This window comes from Drosophila tropicalis, unplaced genomic scaffold (genome assembly GCF_018151085.1).
Source record: "Drosophila tropicalis isolate 14030-0801.00 unplaced genomic scaffold, ASM1815108v1 contig_593, whole genome shotgun sequence".
NCBI lineage: Eukaryota > Metazoa > Arthropoda > Insecta > Diptera > Drosophilidae > Drosophila > Drosophila tropicalis.
Genome location: NW_027173070.1, coordinates 6824855 through 6842248, shown reverse-complemented (window position 1 = coordinate 6842248; position 17394 = coordinate 6824855). Strand labels below are relative to the sequence as shown.

Genomic DNA, 17394 nt, shown 5'->3' with positions numbered 1-17394 from the left:
GTGTGTGTGTGTGTATTTTTCACCTTATATAAGTATTCATATGTTCTCGATCAAGAAAGGGTAAAGAAAAATGAACTATTGAAAGCACTTTTAAGATGCAAGACACAAAAATAGGTATGCTTATTATTGTTTTTTTTGATCTTTTTTCTGCTTTACTTTCAGTGTATGAGTTTGTTGTTTGTTTTGTTATGTTTTTGATTTTCTACAAAGGAAAAATTCAAAGCAACAACAACTAAAGACAAAATAAATGAAACTACTTTAGCTAACATGGACGGTACTGTACTTTCTATATATAGAGTTTCTATTGTTTTTTTGTTTTCGTATTCTTGTGTAAGTTCTAAACGGGTTTCTTCAGATGTATATATAGTTCTATATATGTTGATAGCCTAAATGATTCGATATTCGTATTATGTTAGCTAGCATTTCGTTGTGTGTGTGAGTGTGTATGAGTGTAGTCTTCTTCTTTTTCTCTTGTTTGCACTGTTATGTGTGTTTAGTGTTGAGAAGCGTTCAACTTTTAAAGAGTGCATAAAAAGCTTTGTTTGAAGTTTTTGTATCTTGTTCATGTTCATGTTTTGCATGCAAAGTGAATAAAAAGTTCTAATTTCACTTTTATTTTTTTAATTATTGCAATAATATTATGAGCACACAATTTCTAAAACATGTTTCTTAGCTGTTTTTTCAAGAGATTTCTTTTTTTTTTTTTTTTTGCTTTTTCTTGGTTTTTGTTAAAGTTCTACAAACAACATAGATTATATTAGTTAGGCAAGACATTGATATATGTAAGTATATAAAGTTCTAAGTTCTTCTTCTTTTTTCAGCAAATAGGTTTGTTTTTTTTTCTTTTGTGTGTGAAAAAGAGAGAGAGGATAGAGATTAAGCCTTTGCTTCTTATCAAATAGTTTATAATAATAAATAGTAAGCCAAGCATTAATTGGCCATAGGCAATTGTTAGTAAGTATGTAGAATATATTTGTGTTTTTTGTGTTTGTTTTTATGTATGTAGCATGTATATATAGTTTTTTTTTTTTTTTTTTTTTTTTGTATGCTAAAGTTTAACGAAGTTTTACATCTAGTTTCTACTCATTTCGCTTGCCATTTTTGCTAAAACAAAACAGAAAAACAAACAAATTTTTATGAAGTGAATGAATGGGGAAGGTGAGGCGATTGTAATATCCTTGCAGATGATGTTCTAAGCTATTAATGGGTTTATCATAATCTAAGAAGCAGATAAGTTGGTAAACTATATCTTTTTCTTTCACTCTTTATTAACCTTTTGTATCTTATGGAACATAAGATTAATAATGAGTTCTTAGTTTTTAGTTGGACTTTCAAATTGTATATTAGAAACATTTTGAACGTTCAACTAAGAACCTTTAGAAAGAAAGTTTTAAGACAGTTTCCTAGATACTCGCAGTAATTCGAATTCTGTAAGCAATATATTTTAGTTTAGGTTTGAGAAACAATCAAATTTTCGAGAAAAATGTTGAAAATTATAAGATAAAAGGTTTGATTTTAATTTTAAGTAGGAGTAATTTAGACAGATATAGAGTAAATTGTTTATTTAAGCCAAACCTCAAACCTTGATCAAACATTTCTATTTAAGATGACAGATGTCATTTGCTAAGTATTAAATTTATAGTTTAGTCGTCCTTTTTATTATCTGATTTCAATTAGCTTATCAACTGCAAGGATATAGAAAATTTTGGCTAGCTAGAAGTTAGAAAATCGTTCTCAGGGCAAACGAAATTAGTTAGAGGATTTTATTGTTGAAAGCGAAAAAAATAATTTGAGGCAAAGTACGTATGACAGTGTTGTAGGTGTGTGTGTGTGGGTGGGTGTGTGTGTGAAGCATCAGAACGAGATAGAAAAACAGAAGATAGACAGATAGAAAGATAGAGACAGCTGCTCGGCCCAAAAAAGCGCGGCAATTTGACAGATACTGGTGAGGGGATTGAGGATAGAATATTATCGTGATCATAATAATAAAAAACATATCAAATTGATGAAGATATACTGTGAGAGAGTGAATGAGAGAGAGAGCGAGAGAGAGAGCGAGAGAGAGATTTATCTGTACTAAATAAAATACCAACACACAATAATGTATTTTTTTTTGCTTCAACTATATTTAGACATATCATTATAATAATAAAAGTAATCATAATAAAACACACAATTTTTCAAAAAATAAAACATTAATAAAAACTATCGAAACTAGAATTAGAATTAGTGGCAAACATTGAAATTGGTTGTATAAAACAAAACACAAAAAAAAAAAAAAAAAAAAACGTTTCATAAACAGTTCTTTTTTTTTTTTTTTTATTGTTGATGTAGTAAATTAAAACAAAATTTTACAGAGATTAAAAGTAAGTAATATATGTAATAATAATAATAATAATCGTATATAGATGAAGAGTGAAGATGATTTGGTTTCTCTTTTTTTGTCGATCTAAAAGTCTTAAAGAACACTTTGAATTAAAACATTAAAACAAAAAGGTGCGCAAGTCAGTGGCAATAAAAAAAATAAAACAGGCATTACATATACATACATATATAGAAAGATATTACCAATCTGATTTATATATGGATATATGTATGCTGTCTCGCAGGTGTATATGTATATAGAGAGAACTACTTTAAGGTAATCTTGTAGATCGGTTAAGTACATAAATTATCAATAAAACGCATAATAATATATAATAATAATAATAATGAAAAGAAAACAAATCACACGAGATCTCTAAAATATTTTGTATAATTAAAATAAATGAATCTTAGTTCTGCTTTGTCATTAAGTTTATTAATTTAACATTTTCATGTATACATAAAACAAAAAAACATGTATAATACATCGAGAGCAGGATAGAGATATTATATAGATTGATTAAGAGATTAAGTTAATAAATCAAAATAAAACAATTTACATAGTTCAAACAAGAGGTTAAAAATTTTGAAACATAACATAAATTAAGGGTATTCTTTTTCAAAGAGAAGGGGGTGGGGAACGTGGCTTAACAAAGTGTATGAGTGTGTATGAGTGTGTGTGGGTGAAAATGAGTTTAAGAGAGGTGGGAGGGGGGCTTGTGATATTGATTAGTAAGCTAAATAGGTTTATAAATGTATATGTGATATACAATATATATATTTACGATTTACAAATCGATTTTGGTCAACGTTTAAGTGGGTGTGCGTGTGTGTGTGTGAAACAGCTAGAGTACAGAGTAGTGTAGTGTGTATAGAGTGTGTGAGTGTGTGTGTGTGTGGGTGTATCATGTAGATATATATAGTAGCAGCATACAGCATATATAGCTTCTTGTATTTATAAATATATATATATTTAGATAGACGATATCGTATATGTATATAGTAAAGACTAAACTAGACAATATTCGTTATGCATCATCAACATCTTAATGTTCGTTGTTCAACAATTCTTTGCTTTAGTTAGTTGTTTGTTTTTTTCTCTTCATTCTTTTCTTTTAAGTTTTTCTTATTGTTTTTTTTTTTTGTTTTTGTTTTCAAGTACGCCAACAATTTCAACATAGATATAAGTATAACAGCATTCACACGATCTATGCATTTAATATACGTATATGTATATGGGGATAGAGCTATACATGATCTAACTAACTAAATTCTAAATTGGTTTTATGTTAGAATTAAACACAGACAGATAAACGAGAGATAAAATGAGTGAGAGTAAAAGAGAGAGACAGTCAGCCAGCAAGAGCAATTGAGTGAGTTATAGAAAAGAGACAGACTTAGAAACATCGTCTCAATGGCAAGAGCGTTTAATGAAAGTGGCAGGGAGAGGGAGAGAGAGAGCGTGTAAGCATTGAAATCGACAGCCAACAACTAGCGCCGTCACACACAACTGTACCGCAGCAACAAAGAGCAACAGCAGTAGGTATTTTTGTTATTTCAATATTATGGCATCCTTTCTAATATCTGTGTGTATGTGTGTTTGTTTTGTATTCAGGAACAAATCATTTTCAACTACTTGACTTGAATTGTAGAATCCTTTTCTTTCTTTGTGGTTGCTAAAGCGAGGATGGTTAGTGACCCAAGGGAAGGAAAAGCTATCACAGTACTTTTCGTTTAACCAATTCTGCATTTTGTGATCGATCAATCAAAAGGAACTTAAAACGTCTATATACGTGTGCGTGTGTGGGTGTGTGTCTTTGTTAGTAAGTGCTTTAAAAGCGCATCCTTACATCTCCTTACGTCCTTGTTCTTATTGTTATAAAAAATGGCAACTATTGCAAGTCATTTAGCGAGTTATTTTGCATTTCTACTCAATGGCAACTTCTCAACACTGAAAGCTCTGCTATTTGTACAGCCTGCCGCAGCGCAGCGCAGCAGCAGCAGCAGTATTTAGTATCTTGTGTGAGTGTAGTGGTGTGTATAAGCAGCTTTGAAAGCTTTCTATCTTCTTCTTCTTATCTTTTCTTTGTTGTCGTGTTTTGTAAAACTAATGAGGCCCTATTTGGTAGTTACGGTTCGGTCGTCTATAATTATAAAGTCTAAAAAATAAACTGAGGCACGTTACGTTACGTTTCACAATCAAATCATAAACTGTTTTTTCTTTTGTTTAAGTACAGTTGGCCCTGACCTGCTCATGCTTTTTAGGAAGTCTTCATTTTCTTATATGGATTCAATACCATGGCACTTCCCTGACCGGCACCCTGAGCAGCTGCGGCCGCATATTGTTGGGCAGCCAGGGCCCCAGCTGCATATTGCTGTTGACTTGTCGGAATGCCGTAGGCAGCAGCAGTCGTATAGCCAGGAATTACACCAGCCGGATAGAAATAACCAGCAGCAGCAGCTGCTGCTGCGGCAGCAGCCTGAGCCTGCTGTTGGGCAGCTGTTGAAGTCGGCACCGCCGCATATTGATGGGCCCCGGTTGGAGCTCTTAGCAAGGCAGCCGGATATGCTGCTGCTGCTGCTGTTGGTGGTGGGGCAGCAGTTGGCACGCCAGCTGCAGTGGCTCCACGTACCGGAGTACCCGGTGCGGATAGAGCAACAGCGGCCGGATTGCCGGCACTCAAATGACGCATTTGAGCTTGGCTTTGCATTTGCAAGAGGGCAGCCATTGACATGGTCTGTCCCGGCATGGGAGGTTGCACAGGTTGCGGCACTGGGGCTGGCGGTGGGGCAGCTGGATTGGCAAAGGACTTGTTCAAAGTCATTCCCGTGTAGGCAAGAGCATTCGCTGTGGGCACGAGTTTATTGCCAGCGGCAGCTGCTGTTGCTGCAGCTGCAGCGGCCAACTTGAGGGCATAATTCTTTTGAGCCACCTCTTTGGCCAAGGCGGCTGGATCGGCAGCGGTGGCATAGTAAGCTCCAGCCTGGGCAAAAGCTTGTTGGGGATATGCTGCCTGTTGTTGGGCATAGACAGCCGATTGTTGCACCTGTTGCTGCTGCTGTTGTTGCTGAAGATGAGCCGCCTGGGCATAGACAGCAGGATTTACAGCCTGTTGCTGTTGTTGTTGTTGTTGCTGCTGCTGCTGCTGTTGCATATGGGCTTGAACATAGGCTGGATTGGTATTGGCCATGGAAGTGATCACAGTTGTTGCATTACTATAAGGTGAATACAGATTGCCATAATTATAGGCGGGCATGGCATAAGTAATACGCTGTGTGGCCTGTTGAGCCTGTTGATAATAAGCGGCCGCTGCTGCTGCTGTTACCGATGAAGCGGCGGCGGCGGCGGCAACATTGTTGCTGCTGCTGCTGCTGCCGCTGCCAGTGGTTGGTGTCGGCAAAATGCCGCCATTACTATAACGTGTATAAGAATGAGAGGTGGATAACAAATCGTTGCCATTTTGTTTGGCATAAATGCCACGTAAAGCAGTGCTAATTGTTGTTGCTGCTGCTGTTGTTGCTGTTGCCGATGGGGCTACAGAGCTGTTGTCACTGGCAACAGATTCATCGTTGCTGGCATATGATGTTTGTGATTGATCTTGCTTGTTCAAATTGTTATTGATATAGGATAAATAGTTGTTATTGTCATTGCCATTGGGCAAAGGTAAAAGGCTATTAGTAGTTGTTGTTGTTGTTGCTGATGTTACTGCTGTTGTTGTTGCAGTTGCAGTTGCATTTGTTTCGCTTTGATTGGAATTCTGGGGACTAAGGCTACCATTTGTTTGGTTATCTAAGGATGAATCATTGGCTAATGCTGTTGTTGTGGTTGCTGCTGTTGTTGTTGTTGTTGGTGTTGGTGTAAGTGTTGTTGTTGGTGTAGATGTTGCTGTTGTGGTGGTTGTGGCATTTGTTATTGTTTGTGTTGTATTACAATCAATAGCCGTAGCGATAGTTATAGCAGCAGCAGTTGAATTTATTGCATCATGATCAGTCTCTTGATCACTATTATTATGGGACTCAAGATTATCGTTGTTATCGTTATCGTTATCGTTAGCGATAATTTTGTTATCGTTATTGGTATTATTAGTTGCTGTTGTTGTTGTTGTTGTTAATATTGGTGAAATTGTTGTAGCAATTTGATTAATATTATTATTATTATTATTTAATATACTGCTGCTTGTTGCTGTTGCAGCAGTTGTTGTTGTTATTATGGCGCTACTTAATGCAACATGTGGTTGTTGTTCTAGTTGTTCTTGTTGTAGTAGTGGTTGTTGTTGTTGTTGTTGTTGTTGTTGTAGTTGTTGTTGTAGCTTTTGCTGTTGCTGTTGGTCATACTCACATGAGACTGGGACAAAGGGCTGCATTAATTGTTGATAGGTTGTCGCACCGGGTTGATACACTGGAATGCCAGACTTTTCGGCAGCTGGACGTTTGAACGGTACCATGCCAGAGAATTGCTAAATGATAACAACAACAAAAAAGAAAATATAATTTATTAATATCACAAAGAAACTAGTTTGTTTTTTTTTTTTGTATTATTAATGACATTTGTATATAGTTAATCAAGGTAATAACAATAGCTTACAAAACGAGCAAATTTGTTCGGTTAAGTTAAATTATTTTCTAATTACTAAAATCACATGATTTCCTTTTTCTAAATTCTCTGCCAATAAGAGTTGTTGGTTTTCTTGACAAAAAAAAAAAAAAAACAAAATGAAAAGATAATACAAAAAATAGGCGAGATATTTTAAGTACCAAATGATCTATAAAAAAAATATAATAGTTTGTGAAATTTTATTTAAAAAAAAAACATAACATTTAACAATTTACGTGCAATTTCCATTATATTTATTCTGATTATGATAATGACAAGGATAATGATGATGATTGACAAAAAAAAGGAACTTCAATAGCTGTGCTTAGCAATTTTCTGGTGAAAGATCTTTTGGAGCAGTAAGGATCAGATTTGTTAGTAAGGAACACCATATCTGAATGTAAAATCTTTCTAATTTTAAGAATATGTTTTTTAAAAATCTTTACATTTAAATGAAAAGTATCTATATAATGAAATATCTTAATATGTATGTCTCTATCTTTATGTAAGAAGAGTATCCAACTGTCTTTGTCCTTATAAATGATCGGAAATAGTTTGACCAACTTAACATGATCAACATGTTGGCATAGGAATTGTATCAGTTGGGGCTTAGAGCACATAAGAGTACATGGAATCGATCAATTGTTTTAGCTGATCAAATGGAAATGGCAAACTTTGCGGTAAAGGATTTTGGTCTACATCCAATTACAAGATCAAATTGATACAAGAACTGAAGCTCCTTTAGCTTTGATGTTTCAAATAACATTTGGATCAACAAATTTCATAAAAATTATGAGCTTTTGTTTGCAAAAATAACTTTAAATTAAGGCTACATATAGATATAAACGAGGAAGTGTGCCAATTGTTTTCCATAATCAAAATGAATTGTAATTAATTTTTATTTTAAGTTTATAGTGTTTGATCGAGTGCAATAAAAAGAGTCTCTAAACATTTATGAATGAATTTTGGATACGTTTTTAAACGATTGGATTTGAATTTTTGGTAAGCTATAGTTTTGATCATCAGATCGATTGATTGATTTGGTTTGTGTTATATGCCATGTATTTATATTCTTTTTCAATTTGAGTACTTACGAAGTTTTCATAGTAAAATGAACCAACCGTTTTAGCATCCATCTTTTTGGCATTTATAATTAGATTGAATTTGTTTAGTTATACGATATTTTGGTTATTTGGTAATTAATTTTGTTCGGTTAATTTGTTGTTTGATTGGTGGCAGGGTTGAAGGGGATGGTGGTCAAATTATTAACAATCAATTCAAAATTCCAACATAAACGAAGATATAACAAGAGAGGGGAGAGAGAGAGAGAGAGAGAGAGAAGAGAGAACACAAATGAAATTAGTGGATATATTTGCTTAGATTTAACTTAAGTTTTTCTTCTTTTTTTTGATTTGTACATATATATATTAAGATTCAAATGATAAAATGCTTAAAGCGTGAGCGCGAAAACTGAATTGAATTGAACGGCAATTCAAGGGGGGGGTGGTCAATGTGTTGGAGTGGAGTGGTAAAGTGTACAGTGGGTGGATTGGTCGTGATGGTGTGAGATAGTACCGCAGAGAAATGCATGTTCAACTAATTAACGACGAAAAGCACTTAAACAATTAAGCTGACTAACTGCAAGAGCTAAGGGCAAACACAAAAACGGAATAAAACACAAAAACACAAAAAAAATCGAGAAAAAAAAAGCGTATATAATATAACGAATGAAGAATGGGCAACAACATTCCAACTTTGGCAAATAATCAGTTAAATCATTTTAATTAACACAGCGCTGCCAAGGTAGAAATGTGATTGTAATTTATCATACTATACAGTTACATATATACAAAGTGAAGTATATATATATAGGTATATATAAATGTTTAATTGGGTTAAATTCACAGGCACGCGAAAGTAGAAGCAGCAGCAATGGCTAAAGGATATACATATTTGCAGAGATGAAGTGAGGTGAAATGAGGGGAAAAGGTGTTGAAAGTAGGGAGGGGATGAGATGAAAGGGGGAGGCTAGAGTGGGTGGTATAGTGGTGCAGGTGGCAAGAGTTGTTGATGATGAAAAGTCAAATAGGCGTGGTAGTGTTGTCTGTGTGTGTATTGATTAGTAAATATGTGTATATGTTTGTATATATGTATATGCAGATGTCTGTCTGTTTGTGTGTGTGTGTGTGTGTGTGTATGTGTGCTTGTGTTTGCGCTTTTGATATATCTGATAATGACTTCATTTTGTAAATTAAATGCTTAGTGTGTGGCGTTCCTGACTAACCAACTTGAACTGCCAGAGCAATGCTGATAATGAATGTTAATTGATGGCACTTTGATGTGCGTATGTGCAGAAGCATCTATCTATGTGTGTGCGTATGTGTGTGTGTGATAGAGAGAGTGTGATACCTCCCTCACATAAACAGACGTTTAAATTTTAGCACCTGCCCTAAAAAGTATGCTATGGCAAATGTGCTGAGCATTCGAGTAGGCCAAAAAGTATGGAAAATATTTCAAAATTTGTTCCAACTTCAAGCCTATGACTTAATCCGTTCAAACATTCATTGGCTGTAGAGAGAGAGCTATTAAGCCATTAATATTGGCTAATATATGAAGCATAATAATAATTATTATTCTCCAAACTTGGCTAACATTAATCGGCTATTTGTCACGTTGGCGTTTGGCTAATGCAATTTAGATTAAGCTATGGAATAATTAACCGAGTTGGGCAAATTATTAGCATTAGCTCTTCTAACTACGAACAATTAAACGTAAAGTATACCAAAACTACACCCAACTTCATAAAGCTCTAACTGGGTCAATTTCGGGATGACCAAGTCATTATTTGCTCTTTTGATGGCAAATATTTCCAATACCGAATTAATTGGCTTTATAGATAGTTTTTGTTACGGCTTTTTATCAAGTCATTAACACATTGATCATAAACTAAGACGGAATTCGTAATGTTTTTTAGCATTTTGAATGCAAACAGAATTGCCATTTGAGAATGATCAATGTGTTTAAAGTAATTTTCCGATTGATTAGCCTTCGCAGAGAGTAAATGTGTACGGAAGGAAGTGTGTCAATTTAGTCTCTAAGCTTCTTGTTCAGTTAATTGACTTAAAAGCTTTATTGGGTTTAAAAGGGTCGACTCTCAATTGAATCACCTGAGCTTCAATTTCATTTCAATTAAACTGATCGTTATTCAACTTATTGCTAAAACAAAAAAGGACTCAACTTCCCGCATAGCATAGCATACTTATAAGGGCAGTTAAGAACTAATTAGATTATCGTTGCTTTTAGTTTGGCAAATTGAGATTTGTTTTTAAATTAATAATATGTAAATTTTTGTATTGCATGCATTAAAATAAATTCATTTCAAAAGCTTTCGAATCAACTAATGAATTGCATTTGTCAAACAAACACATATACACACAAATAAACAAATAAACAATAAACAAAACGGCAAAACAAAAAAAGTGTTAATAAATTAATTTGAAATAAATTTAAACACAGAAAGAATTATAGAATTATAGAAGAGCAACAGAACACAACAACGAAATCAAGGAAAACAGAAATGAGATAAAGTTAAAAAGGAAAAGAAAAGGAAAAAAAAGGGAAAACAAAAATACCAGTGGAAACATATCAGTTGTGTCCGCTGCCCGCTTCTTGCCCACTTCCAGTGTGTGATGATGATGGCCCATTACAGCGGCGGCAGCAGCGGCGGCAGCAGCAGCAGCGGCAGCAGCGCTATTCTGGTTCGGATTGTTGTTGTTGTTGTTGTTTGTGGTTGTTGTTGTTGCTGTTGCTGTTGTTGGTGATGATGGTGTTGGTGCTGCTGCCGTTGATATGGTGTTCAATTGCTGGTGGTGGTGGCTCTGCAGTTGGTGGTGTAGGTGGTGTTGCTGGTGTAGATGATGGTGTGCCGTAACAGGTGAGCTCTGTACAGTTAGTCCCAAAGTCAGATGTGTGTGTGTGTGTGTGCGTAAGTGTGAGTGTCACATAATTTAAGAACAATTGCACCAAAATGATGATAGTTATGCAAATATATAAAAAGGATTCCAGATGGAAATTGATTTTTGCCCATAATCAAACATTTAAATTATGTGTGTCCATTGAATAATGGAATGAATCCATTTTGAATAATTCAAGCAAACATTTTTGGGTGTTGGCATATTTAATTGATTTTCATAGATGTATTTTTTTTTATTTTTTTTGATGCCCAATATTTGCAAGATTTGAAAATGAATTATTTATATTGTCCATTGCAGTGGTTTGTTTGTTTGTTTGTAATGAATGTGTGTGTGTGTGGGTGTAGGTGCGTTTTTTTTTGTTTGAGACCATCCATCGTAGAAGCAATTACAGTTTGTGTGTGTGTATGTGTGTGTATGTGTGTGTGTTGGCACAGGCGTAACAGATGAAATACATAATAATAGTAGAATAGTAGAATATGAAGTAAAAAATAGTATATAAAAATCATATAAATTGAAATTATTTTTGTTTTTTGTTTTAAATAAATATCTTAAAATCAATTGTTGTTAGATTTGGACAGTTTGATCAGTTTAATATATATATTATATATATAATAAGAAGATTTGCATATAAAGAAAAAGCATAAATAACTAAGAAGAGTAAACAAAGCTTTAAGAAAGCAAAAACAAAACAGAAAATAAAATAAATGGCAGAGGCATGTGTAACCTTACTTATCAGCTAACTTAATTGGATTTATCATAGATCTAGTTGTATATATGTACATATGTATTTAGTGTGTTTGCAACAAAACTTTAACTTGTTTGATTTGTCACACATTCGTATTTTTGAAATGGAATAATTTCATAAAAATAATAAACAAATTAGAAACCATATTTTAAGAAATATTTATATACTAAGATTATCACCTGTTTTTTGTTTTTAAAAACGCTAATTACACGCCAATAAACAAATAGAAAGAAAATCTTGGCATACTTCTAGGCTTTGGCAACCAAACAAAACTTACATACATATAAACCCCAATTTAAAGAGAGAAAACTAAATAAACCAAAGAATGGAGAAAGTTATTATGCAAACAAGTTGAAGATTTAATACCCTTACCGGCATATTATAGGAATGATTTAGCATTTATGAGGAAAATACTTTAAAAATGTAGCCTATTTTAAAGGTGCAGTCAATGAATTGAACACATTTGACTATAAAAGCAGTAAACTTAATTTAAAGACAGAAGTTTAGGTCAAACTGTTCCTTGAAATTCTTGCTTTAGATTCGAATCAAGATAATAATAAGTTTGCTCCATTAAATATAGTCATATATTGAGTAAGTCTTTATACTTTTTTTTAAAAAAGTGTGTATGGAAATACGTTGATGATAACATACAAGTTTTTCGTCTGCCACGCTGGCTTGATGTCACTGGCAACGAATCCTACAAAACGGATTAATTCGCTTGGGCACCGAAAAAGTTTTTCGCCTCGTTTCTATACTTCCTTTTTGTTTTTGGTATTGGTGGGTATATAGGGAAATGGAGAGTGTGTATGAGTATATATGTGTGTGTGTGTGTGGCAAATGAAAGAGCCAACTGAGAGTCTATAAAAAATCAGCAGGCAGGTACAACCAGGCTGACCAGACAGACAGTCAGACATACACAGACCGAACAGAGACAGCGACAGCGACAGAACAGGACAGGCAGGACAATTCATTGGCATGGAAATCTCTGCTTTTAGTTAATTTTCCGGTTCAAACGTTATCCGGCTCTGACTAATCCATGATGTTTCGTTGCTGTTGGTTGGCTCTTTCTCTGCTTCAGGCCAGGTTGACATTTACATTTTTGGTCAGTTTCAGGTCAAAAAACACAAAAAACACAAACGGACTTACAACGGGGTCATGCCATAGCCTGATACTTCCACTTTTTTCTCGATTTTTTTCATGTTGTTGGTGTCAAGCTTACATATGGGCTTAAATGTAGCTCCCTTTTTCGTTTTACCCCACGCCTCCTTTTATCTACAGAAGCGAAAAAAAACTTAAATGTTTAAAGGATAAAAAACTGAATCAAAGTGAGAATCAAAAGGGGAATGATAATGGCCAACAAAAGGAAGTAACTTGGTTAGAAATAAAGTAAAAGAAACTATAGTGTACTTTGCGGCATGGCAACGCCTAGAAGAATGTAGTTCATTTGACGTATTTTTGGCTGCTTTCATCTAAGCTAAAAGCTCTTATAGACAAAGCCTTAAACAAAATGCTTGAAAAGACGCACATTTAATGTGTATGTGTGTGTGTAGGTGTGTCAAAATGACAATTTGATACAATAATCACGTTTGTCGTGTTGCCCAGGTTGCCAGAAGAGAGCGAGGGAAGTGGCAGGAAAGGACGGATAGGCAGGCTTGGTTGTTGTCTCGATTGAATTACGCCTAAAATGCTGCAACAATTTTTCACTTCATGCGATATTATGCTGCAATTATGTGTGTCATATAAGCCCTCCTCCCAACCACCTCACTCTCGGTCTCCCTTATGCTGGCATATTTTGCCTGTTTGCCTGCTGTCTGTCTTTTTTTTTCGTTTTTGGAACAACATTGTTGTTGTTACTGTTCCTGTCGCTCTCGTTGTTGTTGTTGTTGTTGTTTTGCAGCATCAAATAAATTTTCAACAGAAAGCAATTAAGTCGCGAATTAAGTGCGCCGCATATAGGCAGGCCAGGCAGCCAGGACGACGCAGGAGCCCAGCATCAGCAGCTCTCAGGACCAGCATCAGGACATGGATACGTTTCTCACATGTACCTCACGTATGCGTGTGCCTGTGTGTGTGTGTATCTGCGTGCTCAAAGTTTTAACGCGTTGTAATAAATGTTAATTTTGGCCCCAACGAAAATCAACATTTATGGCGTATATACAATATACGTATATATATATGTATATATATGGCGGGGCAGCAGCTACAACATATTTTCCATGTTGCTGAATAACGGTACGCTTGCCTGTCAAGTGTGCGTATGTGTGTGTCTGGAGATTATATTCGCCGGCTATATAACAGTTTTATGGTTGTGCGTGTTTTTCAAGTCAAATTGTTTAAAATGCAATTTTCTTATACTGTTTTTTTTTTTTTCTTTCACTTTGATTTATGTAGCTACAAGTTGCTATTTATGTATTTAGAAGAAGAATATATAATCTAATAACTGTTATCAATTTGCTATATATGTATATATGTAAGACTGAACCCAAAACTGTAATTAAATGTAATCCCAATTTGCAGAAACTAAACCTCTTATTTCTTATGTACTAAAAATTTGTGTAGCATAATCTAGGGGGCTAAGCTGCAACATAAAATGCCAAAATTTTTTGCACTTTTGCACATTAATTAAAAGTATTTGCGCACATGCAAAGGTAAGAGAGTTAGAAAGAGATGGCAAGTTGCTGTTGCTAATTATAATAGGTAAATATATATCTAGATTAGTGCATAAGAGATTGAGAGAGAAAGAGGATATAGTATACATATATGTATATAGTGTTTATGTATAGGTGAGTTTGGTTTGTTTTATGTATTTAGAGAGTTTCTTTTTGGCAAAAAATAACTCAAAAATTCATAAGACATTAAGGATCACATACATATATTTAGATATAGATATATGTTGCAAGGGAACGAAACGAAGCGAAAATCAAGAGATTGGAGATTCGTCAAAACAAAAAAGAAACAGAAAACGAACAAACAAACAAACGAGTAAAACAAAAACACAAACAAAAGAAACAAAAACAACGAAAAAAAAAAATTGAAGTGAAAATTATATATAAGAAATATAGAAGAGAAGAAAAATGATAGCCATACCGCAGCTGCAGCAGCGACAGCGGTGGCGCGTGTTTGGGCCGCTTTTAATTGTGCCTGTAGGTGCAGGGGGGGATGAAAGTAGCGGCAGGGTTCACGTGCGCATCTGCCCTTCACGGCGTCCATGCAAACCGTGATGGAACCGTCATCGTGCCGGGCGACACTCTCCTGAGGATGCGCGAAACGGCATTCAGATTCGGCGCGTTTGCAGGCGCCGCGCAAGAATTCGCGACAGACCTGCAGGTGGGAAGGAAGGAAGGAACACGAACGAACACACACACCACACACACACACACACACACACACACACACACATATCCAGTTTGTTGTTGCATTTGTTGTTGTTTGCGAGGGATTTTCATTTTATTTTATGTTTTTTTTTTTTTTGGCGTTCGATTCAGCATTTCATTTCATTTCATTTGTAGACGAAGGAGTAGAAGAGTTGGTTGATTGCAGATTTGTTGTTGGTTCATTTGGTTGTTGGTTGGTTCGTTCGGTGGGTTGGTTGGTTGGTTGGTTGGTTGGTTGGCGGGCGGCGTTGGGCAGCGGTTTTTACCAAAAAAGTGGCAGCAGTTGTGGGTACAAAATGTGTGTGTGTGTGTTTTTTTTTATATTTTTTTGTTGGCGGTTGGTGGTGTGGTTGGTGGTGTTGTTGTTGTAGTTGTTGTTGGTGTTGTGATGGTGTGGTAGTTGTTGTTGTTGGTGGGTGTGGTGTTGGTGTTGGTGGTGGTGGTGGCGGAGGGTTTTGTTGGACAATGGAAGGATATTCAGTAAACAAGTTCATTTTGTTTCTTTCTTAAAAAGTATTTGTTGTAGTTGTTTGAGAGGGATTTTTATTTTTTGTTAAAAAAAAAAAAAAAAACTGTTTTTATATATATATATATTTTGTTTTAATACATATACATATGTATGTTTTTTGCATTCCCATTAACAAGCTTCGCATTTTGTTTTGAGGTTAGGAGCCGATTAATTTGGTTGGTTTGTTGCCTTTTTTTTGTGGGGTTTTTCAAGTTTTTGTTTTTTCGGGAGTTATGAGTTTTGGTTATTATTTTTTTGGCGTGCCGATTAGCTGTTTTTTTTTAGAGTTTGTGCTTGTTGAGAAATACAACACAAAAAGCACGCAAATATATAGATATTAAAAAACAAAAACAACAAAAGAAACAAATAAAAAAAGAAGATGCAAGGATTATAAATGTAACAAAGTAAAAGTCAAACTAAAACAAATGAGGGACTAACTGCTCGATCGTCAAGTAGATATATGAAGAAAAAACCAAAGATTGATAGTGTAAAAGAGAAAGAGAGAGAGAGAGATAGAAAGGGGTGGTGAATTAAACTAAGTAATGGAAATAAAAACTACCAAGAAAGAAAAGACAAAAATTTATGGAAAATTTCCAGAGAAAAGCTCTAGAAGTATTAACAAAAACAAAGACTTCTAAAAGTCTGACAATCTAATTTATTAAACAAAAACAAAACAAAACATTTTTGTAAATTTTGACCTAACATTTATCTATAGCTACTCACAGCTAAAGGTTACGATTAGATATAGGTTTCTATATAGTAATAAACTAAACAAAAAACTAATCTGCTAAATTTCATTTCTTTCCCTTAATTTACAAAATTTACTAGAAGAAAATTAAAAAAGAAAATAGAACGAAATGAAAATCGATGTCAAGTGCAATTGAATTCTGCAACAAATTGTTAAATTTTTGCTTTTGTTTGTTTTCTTTTTTGGTTTTCATGGGAAAATTTGAATAAATTTATTGAAATATTTATAGATATTAGGTATATATAGAAATTGTATATACAAAAAAACAAAATGGGAGCGCTTTTGTTGTTGTTGTTGTTGTTGTTGTAAGAATAGTAGTAGTTTTTGGTTGTATTGTTTTTGATTGGTTTTGATTTGCTTTAATTTGCTTTTAACCAAATCAAAGTATGGAGAAAAGTTTTGCATTTATAGCTGCAAAGCCATAAGCGCCTAAAAGGCTGCAACAAATTGGGCTTAGAGACTTAAGTACACTTAAATGGAATCACAATAAACAACCAAAGAAGTAAAATACAAAAAAAAAAAAATTAATAAAGAGAACTAAATAAAATAAAACAAAATTTAAATAGTTTTGTCATTTTTAGTTTCAATCTTTTGCATTTTGTTAGACAATAAATAAACAAAAAAAGTCAAGTTAATATTAATCATCAATACGAATGTGTGTCAAATCATTTTTCGGTATTTATTTTGTTGTTTTCCATGACAAGACAACAACAATAATAAAATAACCGTATACGTTTTTTACAAGTTGTTAAGTTGCAATAGTTTTTCACAGTTTTTCTTTTTTGGGGTTTTTTTTTTTTATACATATAAACGAGTCTTAAATAATATCAGTTTTTGGCATGCCACACAAGAAAAAAAAAAAATAAATATATTTAAAATTAAACATAACGAAACGAAAACGAACCGAAACAAATTTTGCTCAATTTGCTCTTGTAAGTATGTTTATGTCAAATTCGTTTCAATTTTTGTTCAACAAACAAACGAAAAGCATTAAACAATAATTATAAATTATTTTCAAACATTGAACAAATAAGTTTATAGAGTCGGTAATTGATATCGAAATTGTAAATATTCATCAGAACGGAGG

General features: G+C 34.1%; 1 protein-coding gene across 30 annotated transcripts in view; it reads right to left on the bottom strand.

Annotated features, from left to right (window-relative positions):
- The window catches only part of mbl (muscleblind), a 199943-nt gene that overhangs the window by 13069 nt on the left and 169480 nt on the right, over positions 1–17394 (bottom strand). For 7 of the 30 annotated variants that reach the window (XM_068291609.1, XM_068291618.1, XM_068291614.1 and 4 more), the window contains exons 6-9: positions 14765–14998; positions 10591–10899; positions 8053–8094; positions 6704–6821 (exon numbers count right to left, since the gene is read on the bottom strand). In XM_068291609.1, the coding sequence (XP_068147710.1) occupies positions 6704–6821; positions 8053–8094; positions 10591–10899; positions 14765–14998 (703 nt within the window). Of the gene's footprint in view, positions 1–2842; positions 6822–8052; positions 8095–10590; positions 10900–14764; positions 14999–17394 lie in introns of those variants that run through there. The other 23 variants (XM_068291611.1, XM_068291621.1, XM_068291622.1 and 20 more) reach the window with 19 other exon arrangements.